Below are 27,127 nucleotides of genomic sequence, written 5' to 3' on the forward strand. Positions count from 1 at the left end.
CTGTTGACATGAAGCACCCTGTGGGGGCTTCTGGGAGTCCCAAGGTCCACCAAGTAGGTGACTTCTCCCTTTTTCTCAACAATAGTGTGGGGTCCAGACCATTTGTCTTGGAGTGCTGCTGGGGCCACTGGCTCCAACACCCACACTTTCTGTCCTGGCTGGTAAACAGTCAGTACAGCCTTTTGGTCATGCCAAGCTTTTTGGAGTTCTTGGCTTGCCTCAAGGTTTTTAGAAGCCTTCTTCATATACTCTGCCATCCTGGAGCGGAGACCAAGTACATAATCCACTATGTCTAGTTTGGGTTGTCTGAGAGGTCTCTCCCATCCTTCCTTCACCAAACACAGGGGTCCTCTTACAGGATGCCCAAACAAAAGCTCAAAAGGGCTGTAGCCAACCCCCTTTTGTGGGACCTCTCTGTAAGCAAACAGAAGGCAGGGTAAAAGGATGTCCCATCTTCGCCTAAGCTTGTCTGGTAATCCTTTTATCATTCCCTTTAGGGTCTTGTTGAATCTCTCAACAAGCCCATTGCACTGTGGGTGATAGGGTGTGGTGAACTTGTAGTTAACACCACACTCCTTCCACATTGCAGTCAAGTATCCTGACATGAAGTTGGCACCTCTGTCAGAAATGACCTCCTTTGGAAAGCCCACTCTGGAGAATACTCCAAGCAGGGCCCTTGCCACAACAGGAGCTGTTGTGGTCCTCAGGGGAATTGCTTCTGGGTACCTGGTGGCATGGTCCACTATCACCAGTATGAATCTGTGCCCAGATGCTGTTTGTGGGTCCATTGGTCCTACAATATCTATGCCCACTCTTTCAAAGGGGACCCCCACCACAGGTAGTGGTATGAGGGGGGCCTTTGTGGTGCCACCTGATTTGCCACTGGCTTGGCAGGTGACACAGGAGCGACAAAACTCCTTAGTATCTTCTGACATATGGGGCCAGTGAAAGTGAGGGACAAGCCTGTCCCAAGTCTTGTTCTGGCCTAGATGTCCTGCAAGGGGAATATCATGGGCCAAGGTAAGAAGGAAGTCTCTGAACTTCAGTGGTATGACCAACCTCCTGGATGCACCAGGCTTGGGGTCTCTAGCCTCTGAATACAGTAGCCCTTCATCCCAATACACTCTATGGGTACCTTGAGCATTCCCCGCAGCCTCAGCAGCAGCCAGCTGTCTGAGGGGTTCAAGAGAGGGGCAGTCTAATTGAGCCTGCCTCAGATCTGCCCTTGAAGGTCCCCCTGTCCCAAGAAACTCAACCTGATCAGGTTCAAGTTCTTCTAGGACAGTTCCTTCAGGGCTCTCAGAATCATACTCCTGGGAGGGCTGATCCACCACCTGAGGCAGGGGGGAAGGCACAGCCTTAACCCTACTGCTCTTTCTCTTGGGTTGTGACTGGTCCATAGTTTCAGGATCCAGCACTTGTTCAGTGGTGCACTTTTTGGCCTGTGACCTGGTCACAGCAAGGACATGTGCATCTATCCCCAGCATTTCTGCATGGGTCCTATACTCCACTTCAGACCAAACTGAAGTTTCAAGATCATTGCCCAGTAAACACTCTACAGGAAGGTCTGAACTAACAACAACTTTCTTGAGGACAGTTACCCCTCCCCAGGAGAAGTTAACAATAGCCACACTATGGGAGGTAGTGGCATTGCTAGCGTTGGTCACTAGGTAATTCTCACCTAGTATGATCTGTCCAGGGTCCACAAAAGCAGGTGTCACCATTGTGACACTAGCTCCAGTGTCCCTGTAGGCCTGAGCCATTCTTAGGTTGATAAAAGGAGTCTGTCTGTACTTGCCCAGGTTACTGGGGCCTACAGTAGAGGACAAAGCTAAGTCCCCATCACAGATCAGAACAGCCTGAGTAGGTACTCTGACTAGGCCAGAATCCTCCTCAGTTCCCAGGGTTAACCCTACTACACCCTTTTGCTGGGAACCACCACTTACAGCTGAACTAGGGGGTACAGTTGCCTTAGGGGCAATGGTGGCTGGGGGCTTATCCTTTTTGGTGCACTCACTAAACCAATGTGAGTTGGACTTACAATAGTTGCACCATGGTTTCTTTTGGCCATCTTTCTTTTTATCCTTTTTGGGACCACCCTCCCCCTGAGCCTTTTGGGGGCCTGGTGAAGACTTCTGGTCTTTTTGTTTCTGATCATTACCCTTCTGGTCTGCCTTTTTCTGATCACCGCCCTGGTTCTGTTTTTTCTGCTTAACTCTAGTCCTGACCCATCTATCTGCCTTCTTTCCCAATTCTTGGGGAGAAGTCAGATCAGAATCAATCAGGTGTTGATGCAATAGCTGGTTTTGACAGTTGTTAAGTATTTGTTCTCTCATGATCAAATTATACAATCCTGTATAGTCCTTAACCTTACTTCCCATTAGCCAGCCTTCCAGAGCCTTAGTGGCACAATCTACAAAGTCAGTCCAGTCCTGAGTCTGTGTCTTCTGGGTATCCCTGAACAACAACCTGTATTGTTCTGTGGTTAGGCCAAACCCATCAATCAGAGCACTCTTCAGGACAGTGTAATTATCTGCATCCTCATCACTAACTGTGAGGAGCTTGTCTCTACCTTTCTCAGAGAAGGAGAGCCATAAGATAGCTGCCCACTGACTTTGGGGTACCTGCTGTACTTTGCAAGCTCTCTCCAAAGCAGTTATCCATTTGTGGATGTCATCCCCACACTTGTAGGGAGGGACAATCTTGCTCAGGTTTCTATTATCATAGTGCCTGTCTCTATCCTTAGGGATATTGCTGCCACCAGTGGGTTCTGACCCACTTAACTTTTGCTCTCTAGCCAGAGCAAGCTTCTCCTTGGCAAGGGCAAGTTCTTCCCTCTGAATCCTCAGATTAGCTTCCCTCATTCTGGCTTCATGTTCCTTTCTCTCAGGGGAAGTCATTCCCCTGTGAGAGGAAACACTAGAGATGCTAGAGACATGGGAGTGGATGGATTCCCTTGAAGGGGATCTGTCCCTCCTGTTTCTCTGGTTAAGCCCACTTGGGGGTCTGTATGGGGGGACCCCATGCAGACTCCCATGTAAACTTAGGTTAGCCTGGCTAAGTCTTCCTACTTGGCCCTGGCTGTCTACCTCTCCATCTGAAGCCCCATCTGACTCCTCTGTGGTGGGTAGACCCTCCTCTGTACCTAGGGTACCTGCCTGAGATGCCCTAAGAGTATCATACTCCTCTAGGAGTTGTCTTAACTGAAGGAGGGCAGGGTTTGCACCCTGTTTTATTCCTCTGGAGGTACACAAGTGTCTCATCTCCTGGAATGTTAAGGTATCATATCTAGAGGGGGTCTTTTGCAGACCTGACCCTCCTGAGAGAGCATCTACTTGATCTCCTCTCAGAGACATGATCTAGTGAGGGTGTGGTGTGTGCACCTACCTACACTAGTTGTTTCTACTAAACCTCTCTAGTAGTTGTAGTCAGGGTGTGTTATTCCCTTCAACCTACAACTACTAAGTCCAGTAGGACTTAAGTATTATAATCTATGTTATATGTACCTAGACAATATCTGTGTGATCTTTCAATTTAGTATCTCAAGATTACAATGGTATTACAACAGCAAGCTCAGATCCCAACCGCTGCTCACCAATGTGAGAAGTTGGCCTGATGTATGATGTCACTAGTTCTAGTGTACACCTTATATCAGTCCAAATACCCTTATGGTGATTGGTTGTAAAGTCAACCTTATAGACCAGCTATCCTAGTGGTAGCATGGACAAGAGCAGTCTTAGGCTAAACTCTGAATGGCATGTGAAGCCAGCTGTGATACCATATATAATCCCTTGAATACCAAATGAAAGGACACCACAACAGATATATATATATAAAATAAAGTGTATTTATTCTAGTCAAACCCTCAGCACTCTTTATGAGATTAGAGGTAAGTACAACACAGTCTTATTTAAGCATACATTAAGTCACACAGGTAAGTAATACAGTTAGGCCCTAGGGGCCACGCAAACCATATACTAAGTAAGTGGTATAAGGACCACTGTCACGGAAATAGAATAGGCCTAGGCCTAGGGAATCGCTGGGGCTACACTACACTAGCGTTAGTTAGGAAGTGGGAGGCCCACGGGATTCGTGTGCAGAGTGGAAACACTCACGCGTAATGCGTAAAAGTCACTAGCAATAGTACAGTTTAGAAAACGATAGATTTAGGACACTTCCGGAGTAGCTAGGAAGTCGAGACTGGAAAACTAGACACTAGGATAGTCACTATCCTGATGAGCACCGGAGTACCCAAGTTACCTAGCCCACAGGCTGCGGGTGCATAGGGGTGAAGTTGCGTCGGTTTTCGTCGTCGACTCCTATGGATGCCTGAAGAAAGATGCTGACAGGCAGTCAGTGAAGAGTGTCCGGTGGATCCCAAGGCTGGGATCAAGAAGAGAGGAGACCTGCAAGCAGAAGGGACAGAGTCAAGGTCACTAGCCAGTGACCACGTGGAACCAGGAAGGAACCAGGCGATGTCGTGAAGATTGCAGGTGAAGGTGAAGCTTGTCGCTGCAGCCAGGAGGACCAGGAAGCGTCGAGGACGACCAGGACCAGGAGGCGAGCTGTCCCACGAAGGCTCTTGCTGTCGGCGGCGTCGAAGTTGGACTAGGACTCACCAAGCCTTGGCAAGCGGAACCCACGAAGAACGGAGGACTTGCTGCTGGTGCAGACCAGGAAGTTCTGGGGTGCTTCTTCTTTGCAGAGAAGCGGGAGCCAGTCTGGAGGAGCCAAACCAGCGCAGAAGATTTCAGGAAGCGTCGTCACAAAGGTCACTAGCCAGCGGGCAAGCAACCGGACAGACGCGGCAAGCAGGAAAATGCTGAAGGGCCCCACGCAGGACTCGTGGAGTGTGGGGGGCTGATCTTCGGTGCAGATGGTGCTTGGGGTTGGGGCTTCTCAATCCCCGGTGCACAACTTAGAGGGTGCCTCAGAAGCTGCGCTTGAAGTTACTAGCCACTTTTCCCAGGTAGCCGGTCCCACGTTGCTCGTCGCCTCCACGGATCTCAGCTCTGCTGTGGATGTGGATCAGGGTCGGAGAAGTCTGGAAGTCAAGGCTCTGGTCGGGCTCTGCAGTCGGTTCCTCGTAGAACGTGGGCAAAGCAAAGGGTAGTCTCTTGATGGTGCCTGTTTGCACAGGGTGGCCACTCCTTGGCCACAAGGGAGATTCTTCAGTCTTCTTCTTTCGTCGAATGTCGAAGGTCCAGAGTTTCTGTTCAAGTTTGCAGGTTCAGGATAATCTAAAGACTTGAGGCCCAACTCCCACTCTTACACTAATCTGGGGGGCTGGGATACCTGCTAGGTCACGCCTTATGGGTGGGACCTGGGAGGGGGTGGTTACACCCACTTCCCTTTGTCCAGTTTCGCGCCAGAGCTGGGGCTGGAGTGACCCAGCGCCGGTTTGAACTGGATTATGCAAGGAACACCTTGTGTGCCCCAGGCATGTCTCATTTCTTTCAGCCCACCCTGCCCCAATACACTAAAGGCTGTCTGGGGAGGTGCTAGCACCTCCCCAAGCAGGAAACCTATTGTCCAGGCCTCCCTGGCTGGGATCACTCCCAGCTGCAGGAGGTCAGACTTGTGTCGTGGCAGCAGCATCCATTTTGTGATGCTGAGGCTTTGGTCAGAGGCTAACAGTGAAGTATGATTTTAACATGTCTTTCCCTCTAGAAGGGGGGAATACTATCCTCATGTCCAGAAATGGCATGGGGGTATTATTCCACAGTGTTAGACACCTTACACGACATGTTTCGATAAAGCCAAACCATAGTTACCATAACCGTTTAAGATTATAAGGCACTTTAAGAGTATATGGTAGGCTATATCATAGAACAGCTATAAGGACTTGGTTCCGAAAGCTGCAGACAGGCTCAGCTCATGCTAGAGCACCATCTCACATGTTACCAAGCACTCTGCCTGTAGGATGGTTAAGGCCTGCCATAGGAGTGACTGATAGGTACACATGTGTCTATATGTAAGTTAGGTATAGGAATACTACACCTAAGCAAAGGGTGATTACACGACCTTGCCCCAGCTGAGTAATCAGCCAGTTGTGTCAGACTGGAAGGCCAGGCCAGGGGTGGCATAATACATGTTGCAGCCCCTGGTAGGCCTAGGGTACACCTATGCCCTGGGTACCTAGGGTACACTGTACAGGCGCCAATAAGGTGATCCTATCCAAATGGGTTATGCACCTAAAGTACATAGTATTAATTTAGAGAGAGAACAGCAGGGCTGTGGGTCTGATTAGCAGGCCCACAGCCACATCTAAGTCGAAAACCAGTAAAGCAAAAGCAAAAAGTGGGGGTGAACATAGAAAGCAGACCCTATTCTCCTACACTAGTGACATCATATATCAGGCCAACTTCTCACATTAAAAAGTACAAAAGGCTAGACCAAATCTGGAGTCAAGGTCAAACATTTAGTTGAAAGGTTAGCTTATTTTCAGGTATATGGCTTCGGACAAGACTAAAACCTATGTGGCATACCATAGCATAAACAGGCATGGCATTCTTTCAAAGGAGGACTAGAACATTTGAGAATTCACTTGTGTGTGAAGTACTAACCCCAAATCATTTTACCAGACAATTCAATATCATAATGCCAAGAAGAATTAAGGTGGTGTTTCACAGTAATAATCATCAACTTTAGGCACTGTTCAAAGAACCCAAAAGCAGACTTACTCCCAAAAATAGACCTAATTCTTCCAAACTATTTAGGCATAGTAAGTGTTTTTGTCCTAGACTCCTTACCAACCCTAGGACACCTAAATACTTTTCTTGGCAGAGGTAGGCACAAGGAAGGGAACAGGAAAAGATGGAAGCCATGGTCTCGACACAATGCAAAAGTTAAGCTGAGCTCAGCGTAGCAGACTAAGGGCCAAAGCCATCAATATGCACATTGAGAGGGAATAAGAAGATTGGCAAGTTGGAGCAATACTGGCAGCTCCAAAAGGCATACAGTTCTGTAGAACAGATGCCTTACCAGTCAACAGTTCAATTTTTTAAGTATTACTACCTAAATCTGACTTTTGGCATGAGTGGCAGGACCTGATGAACAAGTTACTTACCTTCGGTAACACTTTTTCTGGTGGATACAGTATCTGCCTGTGGATTCCTCACCCTGTGAATATCCCCTGCGCCAGCATTCCACTGAACTTTTTCCCCAGCTCTCTACGCCGACGTGGACGTCATAATGCTTCGGCTCGGGACTCCGTATGACGTCACCGGAGCCATAAGAGAGCCACGTTGGCGTGATGACGTCAGTTCCACCCATTTTTTCCGTGCCTCCGAGGCGCACAGGTGGACCAATGACAGATTCAAAGTATACACAGTATACAATATACAATCAAATATACATAGTACATAAACAAAAGGAAAACTAAAGAAAACAAGCATTTCCTACCCATGTACCAGAAAGAAAGAAGCTACAAAGCATAACAACATCTCAAGCAAGACATCTCTTAAGGTATACAAAGGTGGACAACGGGGAGGCGGGTGGGCCAGTGAGGAATCCACAGGCAGATACTGTATCCACCAGAAAAAGCGTTACCGAAGGTAAGTAACTTGTTCTTCTGATGGATACATCTGCCAGTGGATTCCTCACCTTGTGAATAGATTCCCACAGCAGTCCCCACTCCCGGAGGAGGGTGTCCGCCTTCCTATACCAGAAAGTCTTGCAAGACAGAGCGCGCAAAGTGGCCCTCCCTCCTCATCTCAGAGTCTAAGCAATAATGCGAAGGTATGGAGGGAGGCCCAAGTCGCGGCCTTACAAATGTCTGCCACAGGAACAACCCTGGCCACAGCAGAAGTGGAAGACTTAGCCCTAGTAGAGTGAGCTCTAATACCCTCAGGAGGAACCTTACCAGCCAGGGCATATCAGATCTTGATGGCAAGGATGATCCATCTTGATAGAGTGCGCTTGTGCACAGATTTTCCTTTAGAATATCCAACATACCCCACGAAAAGCTGATCGTCCAAACGAAAGTCCTTCGTTCTGTTCAAGTAAAAGCTCACAGCTCTTTTTGGGTCCAGACGATGAAGCCTTTCCTCCTCCTTGGAGGGATGAGGAGGTGGATAAAAAACAGGGAGAGTAATAGACTGCCCCAAATGAAACAGAGTAACCACTTTAGGCAGGAAAGCAGCCCTGGTCCTGAGTACCATCCTTTCAGCATGTAATGTTAAAAACAGGGGTTTAGAACTAAGAGCTTGAAGCTCACTCACCCTCCTTGCCGAGGTTATGGCTACAAGAAAGACCGTTGAACAAGTTACTTACCTTCGGTAACGATGTATCTGTAAGAAACATTAGTTAGTTAGATTCCTCACCTTAGAATAGATACCCAAGCAATACCAACCCCGGTGGTGGGTCTGCGAACCAAGATCACACCAGAAAGTCCTGGAGGACAGAACGGCCAAAGAAGCCATCCCTCCGGACTTGGCTGTCTAGGCAATAGTGCCTGGCAAAAGTGTGCAGCGAAGCCCACGTCGCCGCCTGACAGATGTCCTGCAAAGGGACTCCCCGTCCCAAAGTAGTAGTAGCCGCCGTGGCCCGAGTAGAATGGGCTCGCAGCCCAACAGGAGGGTCCTTTTTTGCCAAGGAATAACAGATTTTTATACACAAAACGACCCACCGGGAGATGGTCCGTGTGTGCACAGCTTTTCCCTTCTTAGCACCCACGTAGCCAACGAAAAGCTGGTCGTCCACCCGGAACTGTTTCGTGCAGTCCAAATAAAAGGAGAGCGCACGTTTTGGGTCCAGACGGTGGAGCCGCTCTTCCTCTTTGGAAGGATGCGGAGGTGGAAAGAAGGTGGGCAAGGTGACAGACTGCCCAAGATGAAAGGGGGTCACCACTTTCGGTAGAAAGGAAGGACGAGGCCGAAGGACAACCTTGTCCGGATGAACAGATAGAAAAGGAGGCTTGGACGACAGAGCCTGGAGCTCACTCACCCGTCTAGCCGAGGTGATGGCTACCAGGAAAGCAGTCTTAAGAGTGAGAAGACGAAGAGGACAATTGTGAAGAGGCTCAAAGGGAGCGCACATCAGAAATGTTAAGACAAGATTCAAGTCCCACTGAGGCATTACGAAAGGGACAGGAGGGAACGTGTGAGTAATGCCTTTAAGAAAGCGTGACACTACAGGGGACTTGAAAAGAGAGGGCTGATCTGGAAGCCGTAAGAAGGCAGAGATGGCAGCAAGATAACCTTTCAAGGTGCCCAGGGCAGAGCCCTGCCGGGCCAAAGAAAGAAGAAAGAGGAGAACCTCAGAAAGAGGGGCGGAAAGGGGATCCACAGCCTTTGCTGTGCACCATGCCAAAAATTTGTTCCACCGGCAGGCGTATACCGTCTTTGTGGAGGGACGCCTGGCTGCCAGAATGATATCACAGACTTCAGGAGGCAAGTCAAATGACATCAACTGCCGCCGCTCAATCTCCACGCATGGAGGTGGAGGCTGGACAGGTTCGGGTGGAGGACCGTCCCCTGCTGCTGCGACAGAAGATCCTCCCGAAGGGGCAGACGTATCGGAGGATCGGTCAACATACTGAGTAGCTCGGGATACCAGTACCTTCGTGCCCAATCCGGAGCCACCAAGATGACTTGGGCCCGGTCGCGCCTGATCTTCTTCAGCACTCTGGGCAGAAGTGGTATAGGCGGAAAGGCGTACAACAGACCGCAACTCCACTCGCGACGAAAAGCGTCTCCGAGCGAGTGCCGCCTTGGAAATTCCAACGTGCAGAACTGATGACATTGCGCGTTCTCGTCAGTGGCGAATATATCTAACCAAGGCTCTCCCCACTGCTGAAAGAGACCTTGCGCCACCTCGGAGTTCAGATGCCATTCGTGATCCATCATGCACCGGCGGCTGAGTTTGTCTGCTCTGGCGTTCAGAGAGCCCGCCAGATGTTGAACCACCAGGGTGAAGCCCTGGTGTTCCAGCCATGTCCAGAGGCGCAGAGCCTCCTGACAAAGGGTCCACGACCCCACCCCGCCCTGTTTGTTGCAATACCACATGGCGGTGGTGTTGTCCGTGAACACCTGCAGGACACTTCCCCGGACAGAGGGAAGGAAGGCTTTCAGTGCAAGTCGGATCGCTCTCCGCTCCAACAAGTTGATGTGGAGGCGAGACTCCGCCGGAGACCAGAGGCCTCTGATCTCCGCCTCTCCCATATGGCCACCCCATTCCCAGAGGGACGCATCCGTCACTACGACATGCTCCGGTAGGGGTAGGGAGAGGCTCTTGCCCTTAACCCAATCGCGGTCCGTGAGCCACCACTGCAACTGCTGTGCAGTGCCCTCCGAGATCAAGACATGGTCGGACAGGTTGCCGTGATGCTGGGCCCACTGAAACTTCAGGTCCCACTGCAGAGCCCGCATGCGCCGCCTGGCGTGATGCACTAGTAGGATGCAGGAGGCCATCAGCCCCAGAAGCCGCAACACTAGCCTGACCGAAACCCAGGATAGAGGCCGAAAGATGGGAATCAGGGCCTGTATATCCCGGACCCGCTGTTCCGGTGGATGGACCCGGAACTGCGCCGAATCGAGAACCGCTCCGATGAAGAGGAGCTTCTGAGAGGGGCTCAGGTGTGACTTCTGGGGCGAGCCCGCCTTCAAAAACCAGTCGTCGAGATAGGGGAAGACTGGAACCCCTGATCTGCGCAGATGAGCTGCGACCACCGCCATCACTTTCGTGAACACCCGAGGGGCACTGGTAAGGCCGAAGGGGAGCACGGTGAACTGAAAGTGCTCCTGACCCACCGTGAACCGCAGGTAACGCCGGTGGGCCGGCAGGACGGGGATATGGAAATATGCGTCCTGCAAGTCCAACGCTACCATCCAGTCTCCACGGTCTAGGGCAGCTAGAACCTGAGCCAAAGTCAACATTTTGAACCGTTCCTTCCGGAGGAAGGCATTGACGTTCCTGAGGTCCAAGATAGGGCGTAGGCCTCCTTTGCCCTTCTTGGGAACCAGAAAGTAGTGGGAATAACAACCACGACCTACTTCTGGGCTCGGAATGCGCTCGACGGCCTCTTTGGCCAAGAGGGCCGAAACTTCCTCTTGCAGAAGATTCAAATGATCCTCCGAGATACGGTGGTGCTGCGGTGGCATGGCTGGAGGGGTCGTCTCGAAGGGGAGGGAGTAGCCCCTTTGGACGATTTGCAGCACCCACCTGTCCGAAGTAATGGTACGCCAGTGGAGCAGGTGATGGCGAACCCGGCCTCCCACTGGCGAGGAATGGGCCTGAAAGCTCAGACTAGGAAGGCTTTGAGGCGGATGCTGCCAGGGTGATGTGGACTGACCGCGTTGTCCTCCAGTACCGCCTCGGCGGAAACCACGTCCGCGTGCAGGCTGGTTCTGCGGCCGGTGGCTAGACGGACATGAGGAGGTGCCCCTTCCTTGGCCACGAAAGGAGCGAAAAGCGGAAGTTTGTGGCCGCGGGGCCGAGAGGCCCAAGGACTTGGCTGTAGCCCGGGAGTCCTTGAAGCGAGCCAGCGCACTGTCCGCTTTCTCACCAAAAAGGCGAGCGCCATCAAAAGGCATGTCCATGAGCGTGCTCTGGACATCCCCTGAAAAGGACGTGGACCGCAGCCAGGCGTGACGTCAAACCGCCACCGTGGTAGAAATCGCCCTACCCAGCGAGTCCGTAGTGTCGAGTCCACATCGGATGGCATGGCGCGCTGCATCTCTCCCATCGGCCAGAGCCGAGGAAAGCTGTGCCCGGGCCTCCTCCGGGCGCAGTGGCAGCACGTCCTCCACCGTATCCCACAGAGAGTGGGAATAACGGTCCAAGAGACAGGCGGTGTTTAAAGACCGCAGGCCCAAACTGAGCGAAGAGAACAGCTTCTTACCGAACTGTTCCAGTCTCTTGGAATCCCGGTCCGGAGGATTGGGAGGTAGAGGCCCGGATAACCAGACTCTCGGAGGTGGGGTGTTGGGACAGAAAACTGGGGTCGCCCGGAGCAGGGCGGTGGCGCCTGGCAACGTTCCTATCCACAGGAGGGACTGTGGAGGGCTTGGACCCTGAGAAAGTTGCCCTTGAAGGGCCATAGGGTCCTCAGACCCCTCCCAGTCGCCCCCGTCATCCGATTCCTGGTAAACAGGAGGAATGATCGGAGCCGGTCGATAGACATAATGTGTCTCTAGCGGCGTCGGATGCGGCGTCGGGACCGGACAGGGGCTGAACCGGGGATCGACGTCGACCGGAGTCTGCGTCGGGGGTGGTACCGGTGTCGGCGCCGGCGGAGGAGGCGTGACGAGGTCGACCGGCGTCGAGGGGGGGCCCAGGCTCGGGCCCCTCGGGGACCTGCGGCGTCGGGGCCGGAGCCTCAAACGGCGCCGGGGCCGGAGCCGCCGGCACGCAAGGTCGCCCAGTCGAGTCCGCGGGGCCCGAAGGCGCGCCAGCGAGCGTTGACGGCGGGGCCAGGCTCCTCATGGAGAGGAAGGCACTGACCTCCGTCAGCGTCGCGTCAATCCCAGGTACCGGCGGATATGGGGATTTGCGTGGCGCCTGCGGCTCCAGCGAAGCCGCGGGGCTGGAACCACCCTGACCCTCGGCCGAGTCGCGTGACCGGCGAGGGGAGTCCGAAGAGCGGTGTCGCCTCTTGGACTTCTTAGAGGGCTTCGACTTACCCGAAGACTTCGAGCCAGACGAGCGACGATGTCGAGTGCGGCTCCGCGACCGATCCTTGGACCTCCTCCTGGACCGGGATCGAGAGGGGCGCGGAGCCGAGTGGCGAAGCTCGAGATGCTTGCGGGACCACTCCCGCCTAGTATCGAGGTCAGGGCCATACAATCGGAGCACGACTCCGCGTCGTGGTCGAGGCCCAAGCAGTACAGGCACCGGCGGTGATGATCGGTCACCGACATCAGTCGGTGACAGTCGTCGCAGGCCTTGAAACCAGGCATCCTACCGGCACCAGAGTCGAGAAGTGACCAAAAAGAGTTGGAAAAGTTAGTCAAAAATTGACTAAAGGGGTAGCTCTCCCGGATCGGCGCTTACTGGCCTGGAAAAAAGAAGAAATGACTTCAGCGCGCGAGGGCGGCGTCTAAGTACTCCGACGTCATTCCGACGCACGACGCCAACGACGGACGCGGAGCCGCAGACGCCTAGCGACGCGCAAGGGGTATTGCTACAAAAATCTTCCGGATCCAGTCTGACGCCTGAGGATATTCTAAGGTGAGGAATCTAACCAATGTGTTTCTTTCAGATTTAAAGGACAACAGCCTCAAAGGACAGCTATGAAGAGGCTCAAACGGAGTCCCCATCAGAAAAGTTAAGACAAGATTAAGGTCCCACTGTGGCATTACAAAAGGAGTAGGTGGAAACCTGTTTGTAAGTCCTTTGATAAACCTTAGTACAATAGGAGATTTAAATAATGATGGTTGATCAGGAAGACATAGAAAGGCCGATAGATAGCCCTTGACCGTGGCCACAGCACAGCCCTGCTGAGCCAGGGAAAGAGCAAACTGAAGCACATCAGAAAGATGGGCTTTTAAAGGGTCAATGGACCTTTCTCCACACCATTTAACAAGCTTAGACCACCTATATGAGTAAACAGACTTGGTGGAGTGTCGCCTGGCCGATAAAATAACATCCACCAAATCAGGCGGGAGAGAGAAGGAATTCAGGTTGCCCCGTTCAATCTCCAGGCATGAAGGTGTAAGCTCTGGAGGTGGGGGTGTAGAACCTGCCCCTCCGACTGCGAGAGGAGGTCTGCCCTCAGAGGGAGACGGAGCGGAGGGCACGAGGAGAGGTGGAGAAGATCTGTATACCACACCTTTCTTGGCCAATCCGGGGCGACCAAAATAACTTGGGCCCTGTCTTGGCGAATCTTCCTCAGAACCCAAGGAATCAAGGGTATGGGAGGAAACGCGTAAAGGAGTTGAGCCCCAACTCAACTGAAACTTGTCCCCCAACGCTCCCTGCATCGGATACTGGAGACTGCAAAATAACGGGCAGTGCGCGTACTCGAGGGTGGCGAATAGGTCCACCCGAGGTGTCCCCCAACGTCCGGAAGACGTGACTAACCACCTCCGGATGGAGCCTCCACTCGTGGTCGGCGGAGGACTCCCGACAGACTGTCTGCACGTACGTTCAGCACCCCAGCCAGATGATTTGCCATTAGATAAATCTGATGGTCCTGAGCCCAGGACCATAGACGCAGAGCCTCTCTGCAGAGACAATGCGACCCCACTCCTCCCTGCTTGTTGACATACCACATCGCGGCAGTGTTGTCCGTCAGGAGTTGAACAGAATGACCGCGAAGGGAAGGGAGGAAGGCCTTGAGTGCCAAACGAATCGCCCGCAATTCCAAAAGGTTTATGTGAAGCAACCTTTCCTCTGGAGACCAAAGACCTTTGATCTCCAGATACCCCAGATGAGCACCCCACCCTAGGGTGGAGGCATCCGTTATCACTGTGGCCACCGATGGAGGCAGATGGAAGGGCTTCCCTTGAGACAGATTGCCCCCCACGCTCAACCAAGACAGATCCGCCGCAGCTTCTCTGGAGATCTTGATCGACTCCCTGAGATCTCCGTTGTGCTGATACCACTGCCTGCGGAGGCACCACTGGAGCGCCCTCATGTGCCAGCGTGCATGGTTGACCAACAGAATGCAGGAAGCGAACAGACCGAGCAGACGAAGGACCTTCAGAACTGGAACAACCGCTCCATTGAGGAATAAAGGGATCATCTCCTGAATGTCGAGAATTCTTTGTGGAGGAGGAAATGCTCGATACACAGTAGTGTCCAGTACCGACCCTATGAACAGGTTGCATTGAGAGGGCACCAGGTGAGATTTGGGCACATTGATCGAAAAACCCAAGTCGAATAACAGCTGAGATGTTACCTGCAGATGATGTTGCACCATCTCTGGGGACTCTGCCTTCAGAAGCCAGTCGTCCAGGTAGGGGAAAACCGGAATCCCGACCTCCTGAGATGAGCAGCCACCACTGCCATCACCTTCGTGAAGACCCGAGGTGCGGTAGTAAGACCAAACGGGAGGACCGCAAACTGTTAATGTTGCGACCCAACCGTAAAACGGAAATACTTCCTGTGCGACTTCAGGATTGGGACATGGAAGTACGCGTCCTGCAAGTTGATCGATGTAGGAAGGTGGATATCTGACTATGGTTACCCCCAACTTTTTGCCTAGTGTCTAGCTGGTTTTTCGACTTAGTTGGCCTGAGATCCTGCCATTCAGGGTCTCAGGCTGTCTGCTCTCTCTTTAAAATGGACTCCATGTACCCTAGGTACATAACCAATTGGTAAGGATCACCTTATTGGACCCTGTACAGTGTACCCTAGGTACCCAGGGCATAGGTGTACCCTAGGCCTCCCAGGGGCTGCAGCATGTATTATGCCACCCCTGGTCTGGCCTTCCAATCAGACACAACTGGCTGATCACTCAGCTGGGGCAAGGTCCTGTAACCACCCCTTGCTTAGATATAGTATACCTATATCTACCTTATATATAGACACATGTGTACCTATCAGCCACTCCTATGGCAGGCCTTAACAATCCTGGAGGCAGAGTGCTTGGTAACATGTGAGATGGTGCTCTAGCATGAGCTGAGCCTGTCTGCAGCTTTCGGAACCATGTCCTTATAGCTGTTCTATGATATAGCCTACCATATACTCTTAAAGTGCCTTATAATCTTAAACGGTTATGGAAACTATGGTTTGGCTTTATCAAAACATGTCGTGTAAGGTGTCTAACACTTTGGAATAATACCCCCATACCATTTCTGGTGATGAGGATATTATTCCTCCCTTCTAGAGGGAGAGACATGTTAAAATCCTACTTTGCTGTTTAACTCTAACCAAAGCCTCAGCATCACAAAATGGATGCTGCTGCAACAGACACAAGTCTGACCTCCTGCTGCTGGGAGTGATCCCGGCAAGGGAGGCTTGGACAATAGGTTACCTGCTTGGGGAGGTGCTAGCACCTCCCCAGACAGACTTTAGTGTATTGGGGCAGCGAGGGCTGAAAGGAATGAGACATGCCTGGGGCACACATGCATAGTCCAGTTCAAACCGGTGCTGGGGCACACCAGCCCCAGTCCTGGCGCGAAACTGGACAAAGGGAAGGGGGTGTAACCACCCCCCTCCCAGGTCCCACCCATAAGGTGTGACCTAGCAGGTATCCCAGCCCCCCAATTAGTATAAGAGTGGGAGTTGGGCCTCAAGACTTTAGATTATCCTGAACCTGCAACTTGAACAGAAACTCTGGACCTTCGACGTTCGAAGAAGACTGAAGAATCTCCCTTGTGGCCAAGGAGTGGCTACCCTGTGCAAACAGGCACCATCAAGAGACTACATTTGCTTTGCTCCAGTTCTACGAGGAACCGACTGCAGAGCCTGACCAGAGCCTTGACTTCCAGACTTCTCCGACCCTGATCCACATCCACAGCCGTGCTGAGATCCGTGGAGGCGACGAGAGACGTGGGACCGGCTACCTGGGAAAAGTGGCTAGTATCTTCAAGCGCAGCTTCTGAGGCACCCTCGAAGTTGTGCACCGGGGATTGAGAAGCCCCAACCCCAAGCACCATCTGCACCGAAGATCAGCCCCCCACACTCCACGAGTCCTGCGTGGGGCCCTTCTGCATTTTCCTGCTTGCCGCGTCTGTCCGGTTGCTTGCCCGCTGGCTAGTGGCCTCTGTGACGACGCACCCTGAAATCTTCAGCGCTGGTTTGGCTCCTCTAGACTGGCTCCCGCTTCTCTGCAAAGAAGAAGCACCCCAGACCTTCCTGGTCTGCACCAGAAGCAAGTCCTCCGTTCTTCGTGGGTTCCGCTTGCCAAGGCTTGGTGAGTCCTAGTCCAACTTCGACGCCGCCGACAGCAAGAGCCTTCGTGGGACAGCTCGCCTCCTGGTCCTGGTGGTCCTCGATGTTCCCTGGTCCTCGTGGCTGCAGCGACAAGCTTCACCTTCACCTGCAATCTTCACGACATCGCCTGGTTCCTTCCTGGTTCCACGTGGTCACTGGCTAGTGACCTTGACTCTGTCCCTTCTGCTTGCAGGTATCCTTTCTTCCTGATCCCAGCCTTGGGATCCACCGGACACTCTTCACTGACTGCCTGTCAGCATCTTTCTTCAGGCATCCATAGGAGTCGACGACGAAACCCGACGCAAGTTCACCCCTATGCACCCGCAGCCTGTGGGCTAGGTAACTTGGGTACTCCGGTGCTCATCAGGATAGTGACTATCCTAGTGTCTAGTTTTCCAGTCTCGACTTCCTAGCTACTCCGGAAGTGTCCTAAATCTATTTAATTCAAAACTGTACTATTTCTATCGATTATACGCATTACGCGTGAGTGTTTCCATTCTGCACCTGAATCCCGTGGGCCTCCTACTTCCTAACCTTTGGTAGTATAGTGTAGCCCCAGCGATTCCCTAGGCCTAGGCCTATCCTATTTCCGTGACAGTGGTCCTTATACCACTTACTTAGTATATGGTTTGCGTGGCCCCTAGGGCCTAACTGTATTACTTACCTGTGTGACTTAATGTATGCATAAATAAGACTGTGTTGTACTTACCTCTAATCTCATAAAGAGTGCTGAGGGTTTGTCTAGAATAAATACACTTTATTTTATATATATCTGTTGTGGTGTCCTTTCATTTGGTATTCAAGGGATTATATATGGTATCACAGCTGGCTTCACATGCCATTCAGAGTTTAGCCTAAGACTGCTCTTGTCCATGCTACCACTAGGATAACTGGTCTATAAGGTTGACTTTACAACCAATCACCATAAGGGTATTTGGACTGATATAAGGTGTACACTAGAACTAGTGACATCATACATTAGGCCAACTTCTCACAATCGACACCATCCAGTCTCCTTGCTGCAACGCTTGAAGAACCTGCGCAAGGGTCAGCATCTTGAATTTCTTCTGTTTCAGGTAAAAATTCAAGACTCTGAGGTCCAGGATCGGACGCAATCTGCCGTCCTTCTTGGGAATCAGGAAATACCGGGAGTAGCATCCCTGACCCCTTTCCTGCTCTGGAACCACCTCTATCGCACCCTTGTGAAGCAAAGCTAGAACCTCCTTCTGCAAAAGAAGCAGATGGTCTTCTGAGCAGTAACCCTGGCAAGGAGGGTAAGGGGGAGGAAACTCCCGAAAGGGAAGGGCGTACCCAGTCTCCACGAGGTTTAAAACCCAATGGTCGGTTGTAACAGATTTCCAACTGTGAGAAGTTGGCCTGATGTATGATGTCACTAGTTCTAGTGTACACCTTAAATCAGTCCAAACAACCCTTATGGTGATTGGTTGTAAAGTCAACCTTATAGACCAGCTATCCTAGTGGTAGCATGGACAAGAGCAGTCTTAGGCTAAACTCTGAATGGCATGTGAAGCCAGCTGTGATACCATATATAATCCCTTGAATACCAAATGAAAGGACACCACAACAGATATATATATAAAATAAAGTGTATTTATTCTAGTCAAACCCTCAGCACTCTTTATGAGATTTGAGGTAAGTGCAACACAGTCTTATTTAAGTTTAAGCATACATTAAGTCACACAGGTAAGTAATACAGTTAGGCCCTAGGGGCCACGCAAACCATATACTAAAGAAGTGGTATAAGGACCACTGTCACGGAAATAGAATAGGCCTAGGCAATCGCTGGGGCTACACTACACTACCAACAGTTAGGAAGTGGGAGGCCCACGGGATTCAGGTGCAGAGTGGAAACACTCACGCGTAATGCGTATAATCGATAGAAATAGTACAGTTCTGAAATAAGAAGTTTTAGGACACTTCTGGAGTAGCTAGAAAGTCGAGACTCGGAAACTAGACCCTAGGATAGTCACTACCCTTGTGAGCACCGGAGTACCCAAGTTACCTAGCCCACGGGCTGCGGGTGCATAGGTGTGAACTTGCGTCGGGTTTCGTCATGGACTTCTATGGATGCCTGAAGCAAAGTTGCTGACAGGCAGTCAGTGCAGAGTGTTCGGTGGATCCCAAGGCCGCGATCAAGAAGGAAGGGTACCTGCAAGCAGAAGGGACAGAGTCAAAGTCACTAGCCAGTGACCACGTGGAACCAGGAAGGAACCAGGCGATGTCGTGAAGATTGCAGGTGAAGAGGTGAAGCTTGTCGCAGCAGCCACGGGTACCAGGAGACGGGGAGGACGACCAGGACCAGAAGGCGAGCTGTCCCACGAAGGCTCTTGCTGTCGGCGTCGTCAAAGTCGAACTAGGACTCACCAAGCCTTGGCAAGCGGAACCCATGAAGAATGGAGGACTTGCTTCTGGTGCAGACCAGGAAGGTCTGGGGTGCTTCTCTTTTGCAGATGAGCAGGAGCCAGTCTGGAGGAGCCAAACCAGCAGTGGAAGTTCAAAGGTGTGTCGTCGCAAAGGCCGCTAGACAACGGGCAAGCAACCGGACAGACGCGGCAAGCAGGAAAATGCAGAAGGGCCCCAGCAGAACTCGTGGAGTGTGGGGGGCTGATCTTCGGTGCAGATGGTGCTTGGGGTTGGGGCTTCTCAATCCCCGGTGCACAACTTCGAGGGTACCTCAGAAGCTGCGCTGTAAGATACTCGCCACTTTTCCCAGGTAGCCGGTACCACGTCTCTCGTCGCCTCCACGGATCTCAGCTCGGCTGTGGATGTGGATCAGGGTCGGAGAAGTCTGGAAGTCAAGGCTCTGGTCGGGCTCTGCAGTCGGTCTCTCGTAGAACTTCAGCAAAGCAAAGGGTAAATCTCTTGATGGTGCCTGTTTGCACAGGGTAGCCACTCCTTGGCCACAAGGGAGATTCTTCAGTCTTCTTCTTTCGTCAAATGTCGAAGGTCCAGAGTTTCTGTTCAAGTTGCAGGTTCAGGATAATCTAATCTCCTGGGGCCCAGCTACCACTCTTATACTAATCTGGGGGGCTGGGTTGCCTGCTAGATCACGCCTTATGGGTGGGACCTGGGAGGGGGGTGGTTACACCCCCTTCCCTTTGTCCAGTTTCACGCCAGGACTGGGGCTGGTGTGCCCCAGCACCGGTTTGAACTGGACTATGCATGGGACACCTTGTGTGCCCCAGGCAGTGTCTCGTTTCTTTCATCCCTCCCTGCCCCAATACACTAAGGCCTGTCTGGGGTGGTGCTCGCACCTCCCAAGGCAGGAGACCTATTGTCCAAGCCTCCCGTGCCGGGATCTCTCCCAGCAGCAGGAGGTCAGACTTGTGTCGTGGCAGCAGCATCCATTTTGTGATGCTGGGGCTCTGGTTAACTTTAACCGGGTAAGTAGGTTTCAACATGTCTTCTCCCTCTAGAAGGGAGGGATAATATCCTCATCCCCAGAAATGGGATGGGGGTATTATTCAAAGTGTTAGACACCTTACATGACATGTTTTGATACAGCCAAACCATAGTTACCATAACCGTTTAAGATTATAAGGCACTTTAAGAGTATATGGTAGGCTATATCATAGAACAGCTATAAGGACATGGTTCCGAAAGCTGCAGACAGGCTCAGCTCATGCTAGAGCACTGTACAGGGGCCAATAAGGTGATCCTATCCAAATGGGTTATGCACCTAAAGTACACGGTTATGGTAACTATGGTTTGGCTGTATCAAAACATGTTGTGTAAGGTGTCTAACACTTTGGAATAATACCCCCATCCCATTTCTGGGGATGAGGATATTATCCCCCCCTTCTAGAGGGAGAAGACATGTTGTAACCTACTTACCCGGTTAAAGTTAACCAGAGCCCCAGCATCACAAAATGGATGCTGCTGCCACAGACACGAGTCTGACCTCCTGCTGCTGGGAGTGATCCCGGCAAGGGAGGCTTGGACAATAGGTTTCCTGCCTTGGGAGGTGCGAGCACCACCCCAGACAGGCCTTAGTGTATTGGGGCAGGGAGGGATGAAAAGAATGAGACATGCCTGGGGCACACAAGGTGTCCCGTGCATAGTCCAGTTTAAACCGGTGCTGGGGCACTCCAGCCCCAGTCCTGGCGCGAAACTGGACAAAGGGAAGGGGGTTTAACCACCCCCCTCCCAGGTCCACCCATAAGGCGTGACCTAGCAGGTAACCCAGCCCCCCAGATTTGGATAAGAGTGGTAGCTGGGCCCCAGGAGATTAGATTATCCTGAACCTGCAACTTGAACAGAAACTCTGGACCTTCGACATTCAACGAAAGAAGAAGACTGAAGAATCTCCCTTGTGGCCAAGGAGTGGCTACCCTGTGCAAACAGGCACCATCAAGAGTCCACGACGAAACCCGACGCAAGTTCACACCTATGCACCCGCAGCCCGTGGGCTAGGTAACTTGGGTACTTCGGTGCTCACAAGGGTAGTGACTATCCTAGGGTCTAGTTTCCGAGTCTCGACTCTCTAGCTGCTTCAGAAGTGTCCTTAAACTGTTAATTTCTAACTGCTAGTAATTCTATCGACTTTTACGCATTACGCGTGAGTGTTTCCACTCTGCACCTGAATCCCGTGGGCCTCCCACTTCCTAACTGTTGCTAGTGTAGTGTAGCCCCAGCGATTCCCTAGGCCTAGCCCTATTCTATTTCTGTGACAGTGGTCCTTATACCACTTCTTCAGTATGTGGTTTGCGTGGCCCCTAGGGCCTAACTGTATTACTTACCTGTGTGACTTAATGTATGCTTGAATAAGACTGTGTTGTACTTACCTCTAATCTCATAAAGAGTGCTGAGGGTTTGACTAGAATAAATACACTTTATTTTATATATATATCTGTTGTGGTGTCCTTTCATTTGGTATTCAAGGGATTATATATGGTATCACAGCTGGCTTCACATGCCATTCAGAGTTTAGCCTAAGACTGTTCTTGTCCATGCTACCACTAGGATAGCTGGTCTATAAGGTTGACTTTACAACCAATCGCCATAAGGGTTGTTTGGACTGATATAAGGTGTACACTAGAACTAGTGACATCATACATCAGGCCAAATTCTCACACAGGCCCACAGCCACATCTAAGTCGAAAACAAGTAAAGCAAAAGCAAAAAGTGGGGGTGAACATAGAAAGCAGACCCTACTCTCCTACACCAACCTCGCAGAAAGTGGGACACCCGACCCCCCACAGGTCTCACATGATCTAGGATGGGAGATCTAGGGCTGCTTCCTTGAAGCTTCATTGGGAGCAGAGGAGGCCGAGGATGAAGATGGGTTGCGGCCAGAACCTCTCCGTCCCCTTTGCCTTCCTCTATACGACCTATAGAGGGGTTTCTGCTGCTGCCGTTGCTGCTGCTGTTGAGGCTGCCGGAAGGAACGAAATGAGGATCTCCCAAAGCCTCTGAATTTCCTAAGACCAAATCCCTTAGCAGGAGTCCGTAATCCTAAAGATTTAGCCGTTACCCTGCTCTCTTTAAATCTTTGCAAGGCGGAATCAGCCTTTTCGCCAAAAAGTTTTTCTCCGTCAAAAGGCAAATCTACCAAAGTGGCTTGAACATCAGTAGAGAAGCCAGAAGAACGAAGCCACGCTTGCCTCCTAGTGGCTATTGATGATCCCATTATCCTTGCCACAGAATCAGCCGTGTCAAGTCCCGACTGAATTACCTGCCTTGCAGCAGCCTGAGTGTCAGTGACCACCTCCATAAAAGAAGCTTTTATCTCCTTCTGGCAGCTTAGGGGCTAATGATTTTATAGAGTCCATAAGAGCATGAACGTAGCGCCCTAGTAAGCAGGTGGCATTAGTGGATTTAAGCGCCATGCTTAAAAAAGTCTTTTTAGCTGCCTGATCAGTCTTTTTAGACTCCCTATCCGCAGGAGTCTGAGGGAATGCGCCTGAAGAATGCTTCGAACATGAAGCTTGCACCACCAGGCTTTCTGGAGAAGGGTGGGAAGATAGAGAACTTGGATCCCCAGGAGCCACCCTATATCTCCTTGCCACCTGTCTGGAGACTGCCGGCGAAGAGAGTGGCTTACGCCAGACGTCCATAACTGGCTCCAAGATAGCCTCATTAAAAGGCAACAAGGGTTCAATAGTTGAAGCTGGCGAATGTAGTACTTCAGTTAGAAGGTTTGGTTTATATTCAGCAGAGAGTAACTGCAAGTCCAGCAACTCTGCGGTCTTCTTAATAACTAAATGATATGGAGCCAGTTCTTGCGGTGGCGAGGATCTAGTAGAAGAATGCTCCCACTCCGGAGTTGTATCCATACCACTAGCATCTTGAATGCCTTTAAAGTCATCAGAAGATGTATCTACCTCACCTTCTTCCACATCCTCCCTATAACGTTCCTCTTCCAAGACTCTCTGGGACTCTCTCCTTGAATGGATCCGAGGAGCCGGCGCCGGCGGCGCTGTATGCGGAGTCGGAGGCACCAGACGTGGAGCCGCGGGAGTCGGCAACGGCGTCAAGGAGGGCTCCGAAGAAGGCCGATCCAAACTAAGCCGAGATGGATCCCCAGACGGAGCCGGAAACTGCCACGAAGAAGCCATCGGCGAAAAGGGCATAAATGGGGCCCGAGCATAATGCTGCGGCACTCCCAAGGTTGTATGCCATAGGACCCACGGGACCAGATGGTGCGCCGGATGGGAAGGCAGCCCGTTGAAAAATCCCATAGATCGCATTCAGAAAATGCGTCGAAACCGCACCCGGAGTCGGGAATTGCGGATAAGGGATTGATCCCGAATCCGGCTGAGGAGTACCTGGAACCGGAGCAGAAAAGTCCTCGACAGGAGCCACAGGATCAGCCGGCTCTGGAGAAAGCTCTTTTTCTTGTTCTTGTTCGATGTCAGAAGCAGAAGACTCCACTGGCGCCGGAGACTGCGCCGGGGACCGCGCCTGAGTCCGCTTCGGCGAAGGTGACCTCTCTGGAGACTTCCTAGGAGATGGAGAAGGAGATACAACATCCTTACTTCGACGTCGAGGCCACGGCGATCTCGAAGCCTTGCTCTACGAAGACCGGCGCCGAGAGATATGCTTTCTTTTCTTGTGATGCTTCTTCGACTTCGAAGAGTCTGAAGTCGACGACTCCGGCCTCGATCTCTCCTTCTTCCTACCCCTCTTTTCCTTCTTCGCCTTGGCCATGAAGAGCTTCGCCTCTCTCTCCTTCAAGGCCTTGGGGTTCATTCTCCTGCAGCTGGAACAGTCCTCCACGTCGTGGTCAGAAGAAAGGCACCACATACAATCTTCATGGGGGTCAGTCATTGACATGTGGCCCCCACATTCCCTACAAGGTTTGAAACCTGACTTCCTAGTCGAAGACCTGGCAAATCCAGAAACAGTAACCCACTACAAGACTTCAAAGTAGCAGGAGAGTGCTGGAAAACCGTTACGCATCGACGGCGCGGAAAAAAGGGAACTGACGTCATCACGCCGACGTGGCTCTCTTAGGGCTCCGGTGACGTCATATGAAGTCGCGAGCGGAGCCGAAGCACTATGACGTCCACGTCGACGTAGAGAGCTGGGGAAAAAAGTTCAGTGGAATGCTGGCGCAGGGGATATTCACAAGGTGAGGAATCCACTGGCAGATGTATCCATCAGAAACTCCTTATTCTTTTTGCTGCTTCAATTATTATCTCTGATTGGTGAGCAACTCCGGAAAAGAACAGAACACCCAACGGAGGAGGATTAAAAAGGTAAAATGGTGCCAGGCAAATAAACATTTCAATAATACATCAGATAATGCTATATCAAAACTCTTTTTATACTAATTTGGAGAAAACAATCTGCTGTACCTTGTTTATTGCTTAAGCACATCTTTGTTTTATCTTTATTTTGTTTTTCTTTAACCGAACTGTCTGTTGACAGGTTATTTCTGGTGCTTAGAAGAGTGGAGATTGCTTGGATGGAGGTGCTTGATGCACTAATATTCTTGAAATGTTTAAAAGAACTTTCCAGTGCTACACAAAAAAGAAAAGAAAATTAATATGCTTATAAGATGTGTTCAAAACAATCAAAACTAGCAAACTGAAATGAGAGATAGATTTATGTTAAATATTAAACTTGAAGAACAAGTTACTTACCTTCGGTAACACCTTATCTGGGTGAGACTATATAGCCACAGATTAATTACCTTAGAATTGTCCTCAGGCATCAGACTGGATTTGGACATTTTTGTGAGAAGTACCCCTGCTCACAGGTAAGTGGCATCATTCAGCTCTGCATGGAGTCGACCATGCTGGAAGATACGTGTGCGGTGCCTACATGGGAACCACCCCAGCGCGCTTGCGACTTACCATGCCAAAAAATCTGTTTGCAGTGTGGCTTTGGTAAGGAATCTGCAGCTAGATAAGAGTCTCCACCAAATAATGCATTGTAAAAGGTAAGTAACTTGCTCATTTGATAGAGGCTTTTAACCACAGATTCCATACCTTAGAATAGATACCCAAGCAACATCTCCGCGAAGCAGGGTCTGCTAGCCTGATTTAAACTAGAAAGTTCTGCCGGACGGTTCAGGAAAGTGCCCATTCCGATGGACTGGACTGTCCATGCAGTATTGATTGGTGAACACGTGCAGCGAAGCTAATGTTGCAACCTGACAGATGACTAGGACCGGAACTCCGTGAGCTAACGCAGTGGTCACAGCCTTTGCTCTGGTAGAATCAGCATGAAAACCCTCCACAGGTTTGCTTCTTGGCCATTGTGTAGCAGATCTGAATACAGAGCACATTCAAACGGGAGATGGTTCGTTTCTACACAGTCTTTTTTTCTTGGATCCAACATACACCACAAAGAGTTGATAGTCCAACCGAATTGGTCGTGTGCGGTTAAGATGGAACGACAAAGTTCTTTTTGGGTTCAGTCGGTGGAGTCTCTCCTCTTCCTTAGAGGTATGAGGTGGCGCATAAAAGGCAGGCAAGGTGATGGACTGGTGTACATGTAGTGACTACCTTTGGTAAGAAGGATGCTAGACACTGAAAGATCAGTTTGTCTGGGTAAAAAACTAGATGTACAGAGGTTGAGAAGACAGCACCTGCAGCTCACTAACTCTCCAGGCAGATCGAATTGCCACCAGAAAAGCTGTCCTGATGGTGAGGAGCCTAACAAGGCAGTTATGAAGCGGCTCAAAGGGAGCACACATCAGAAAAGTGAGAACCAAAATGAGGTCCAATTGCGGCATAACGAAGGGAGCTAAATGAAACAACATGCTGAAGACCTTTAAGGAGCCTATATACAATAGTGGAATTGAAAAGGGAGTGCTGATCTGGCAGATGCAGAAAGGCGTAGATAGCAGCTAAATAACCCTTTGACATGCCTAATGCAGAGCTCTGCTGGGCCAGGGTAAGGACAAACTTGAGAAAGGGGTGCAGATAAAGGGTCAACCTCTTTGTACACCATGCCACAAACTTGCTCCAGCAGCAGGATGATACCATCTTGGTGGAGGGATGCTGAGCTGCCAAAATAACATTACAGACTTCTAGCGGAAGGTCAAAAGTTGTCAACTGTCGCCGCTTACTCTCCACACAAGAAGGTGGAGCGTTGACAGGTTCGGGTGGAGAACCCTCCTCTGATGCTGCGACAGGAGATCCTCTGAAGGGGAAGCATGACTGAAGGACTGATGGCCATGCTCAATAGCTTGGGATTTCAGACTCTCCAAGCCCAGTCCAGAGCCACCAGGATTACTTGTGCACCGTCGGTCTTGATCTTCTTGAGAACTCAGGACAGGAGTAGTATGGGCGGAAAGGTGTACAGGCGCTGGGGCTACACTAGAAATTAAAAGCCTCTCGGAGCGAGTGGCTTTTAAAACTCCAGTGTGCAGCACTGATGACATTGCGCAATCTTGGCAGCGGCGAACAGATCTAACCAAGGCTCTCTCCACTGCTGAAAAAGGCCTTGCGCCACCATTGGATGGAGACATAATTTGTGATCTGCTAGGCATGGATGGCTGAGTTTGTCCATTCTGGCGTTCAGAGAGTCAGCCGGCTGTTGAACCACCAGGGAAATGCCCTGATGTTCCAGCCATGTCCATAGTTAGGGTCTTTTGACAAAGAGTCCATGACCCCACCCTGCCCTGTTTGTTGCAGTACCACATAGCAGTGGTGTTATCCGTTAACACCTGCACCAGCCTTCCCCTTAAGTAGGGGAGCAAGGCTGTCAATTCCAGTCAGATTGTCCAAAACTCCAACAGGTTTATGTGGAGCTCAGACTCCGCCAGAGATTAGGGTCCTCTGATCTCCACCTCTCCCATAGGACCTGTCAACCCAAAAATGATGCATTTGTC

The 27,127-nt window shown here is 51.1% G+C and overlaps 1 protein-coding gene across 4 annotated transcripts in view; it reads right to left on the bottom strand.

Moving 5' to 3' along the window:
• Positions 1 to 27,127, bottom strand: part of PHIP (PHIP subunit of CUL4-Ring ligase complex) — a 1,862,070-nt gene that overhangs the window by 156,779 nt on the left and 1,678,164 nt on the right. For all 4 annotated transcript variants that reach the window (XM_085610989.1, XM_085610988.1, XM_085610991.1 and 1 more), the window contains exon 40: positions 24,642 to 24,806. In XM_085610989.1, the coding sequence (XP_085467115.1) occupies positions 24,642 to 24,806 (165 nt within the window). The remainder of the gene's footprint in view (positions 1 to 24,641; positions 24,807 to 27,127) is intronic.

The sequence above is a fragment of the Triturus cristatus genome, chromosome 6 (assembly GCF_964204655.1).
Source record: "Triturus cristatus chromosome 6, aTriCri1.1, whole genome shotgun sequence".
NCBI lineage: Eukaryota > Metazoa > Chordata > Amphibia > Caudata > Salamandridae > Triturus > Triturus cristatus.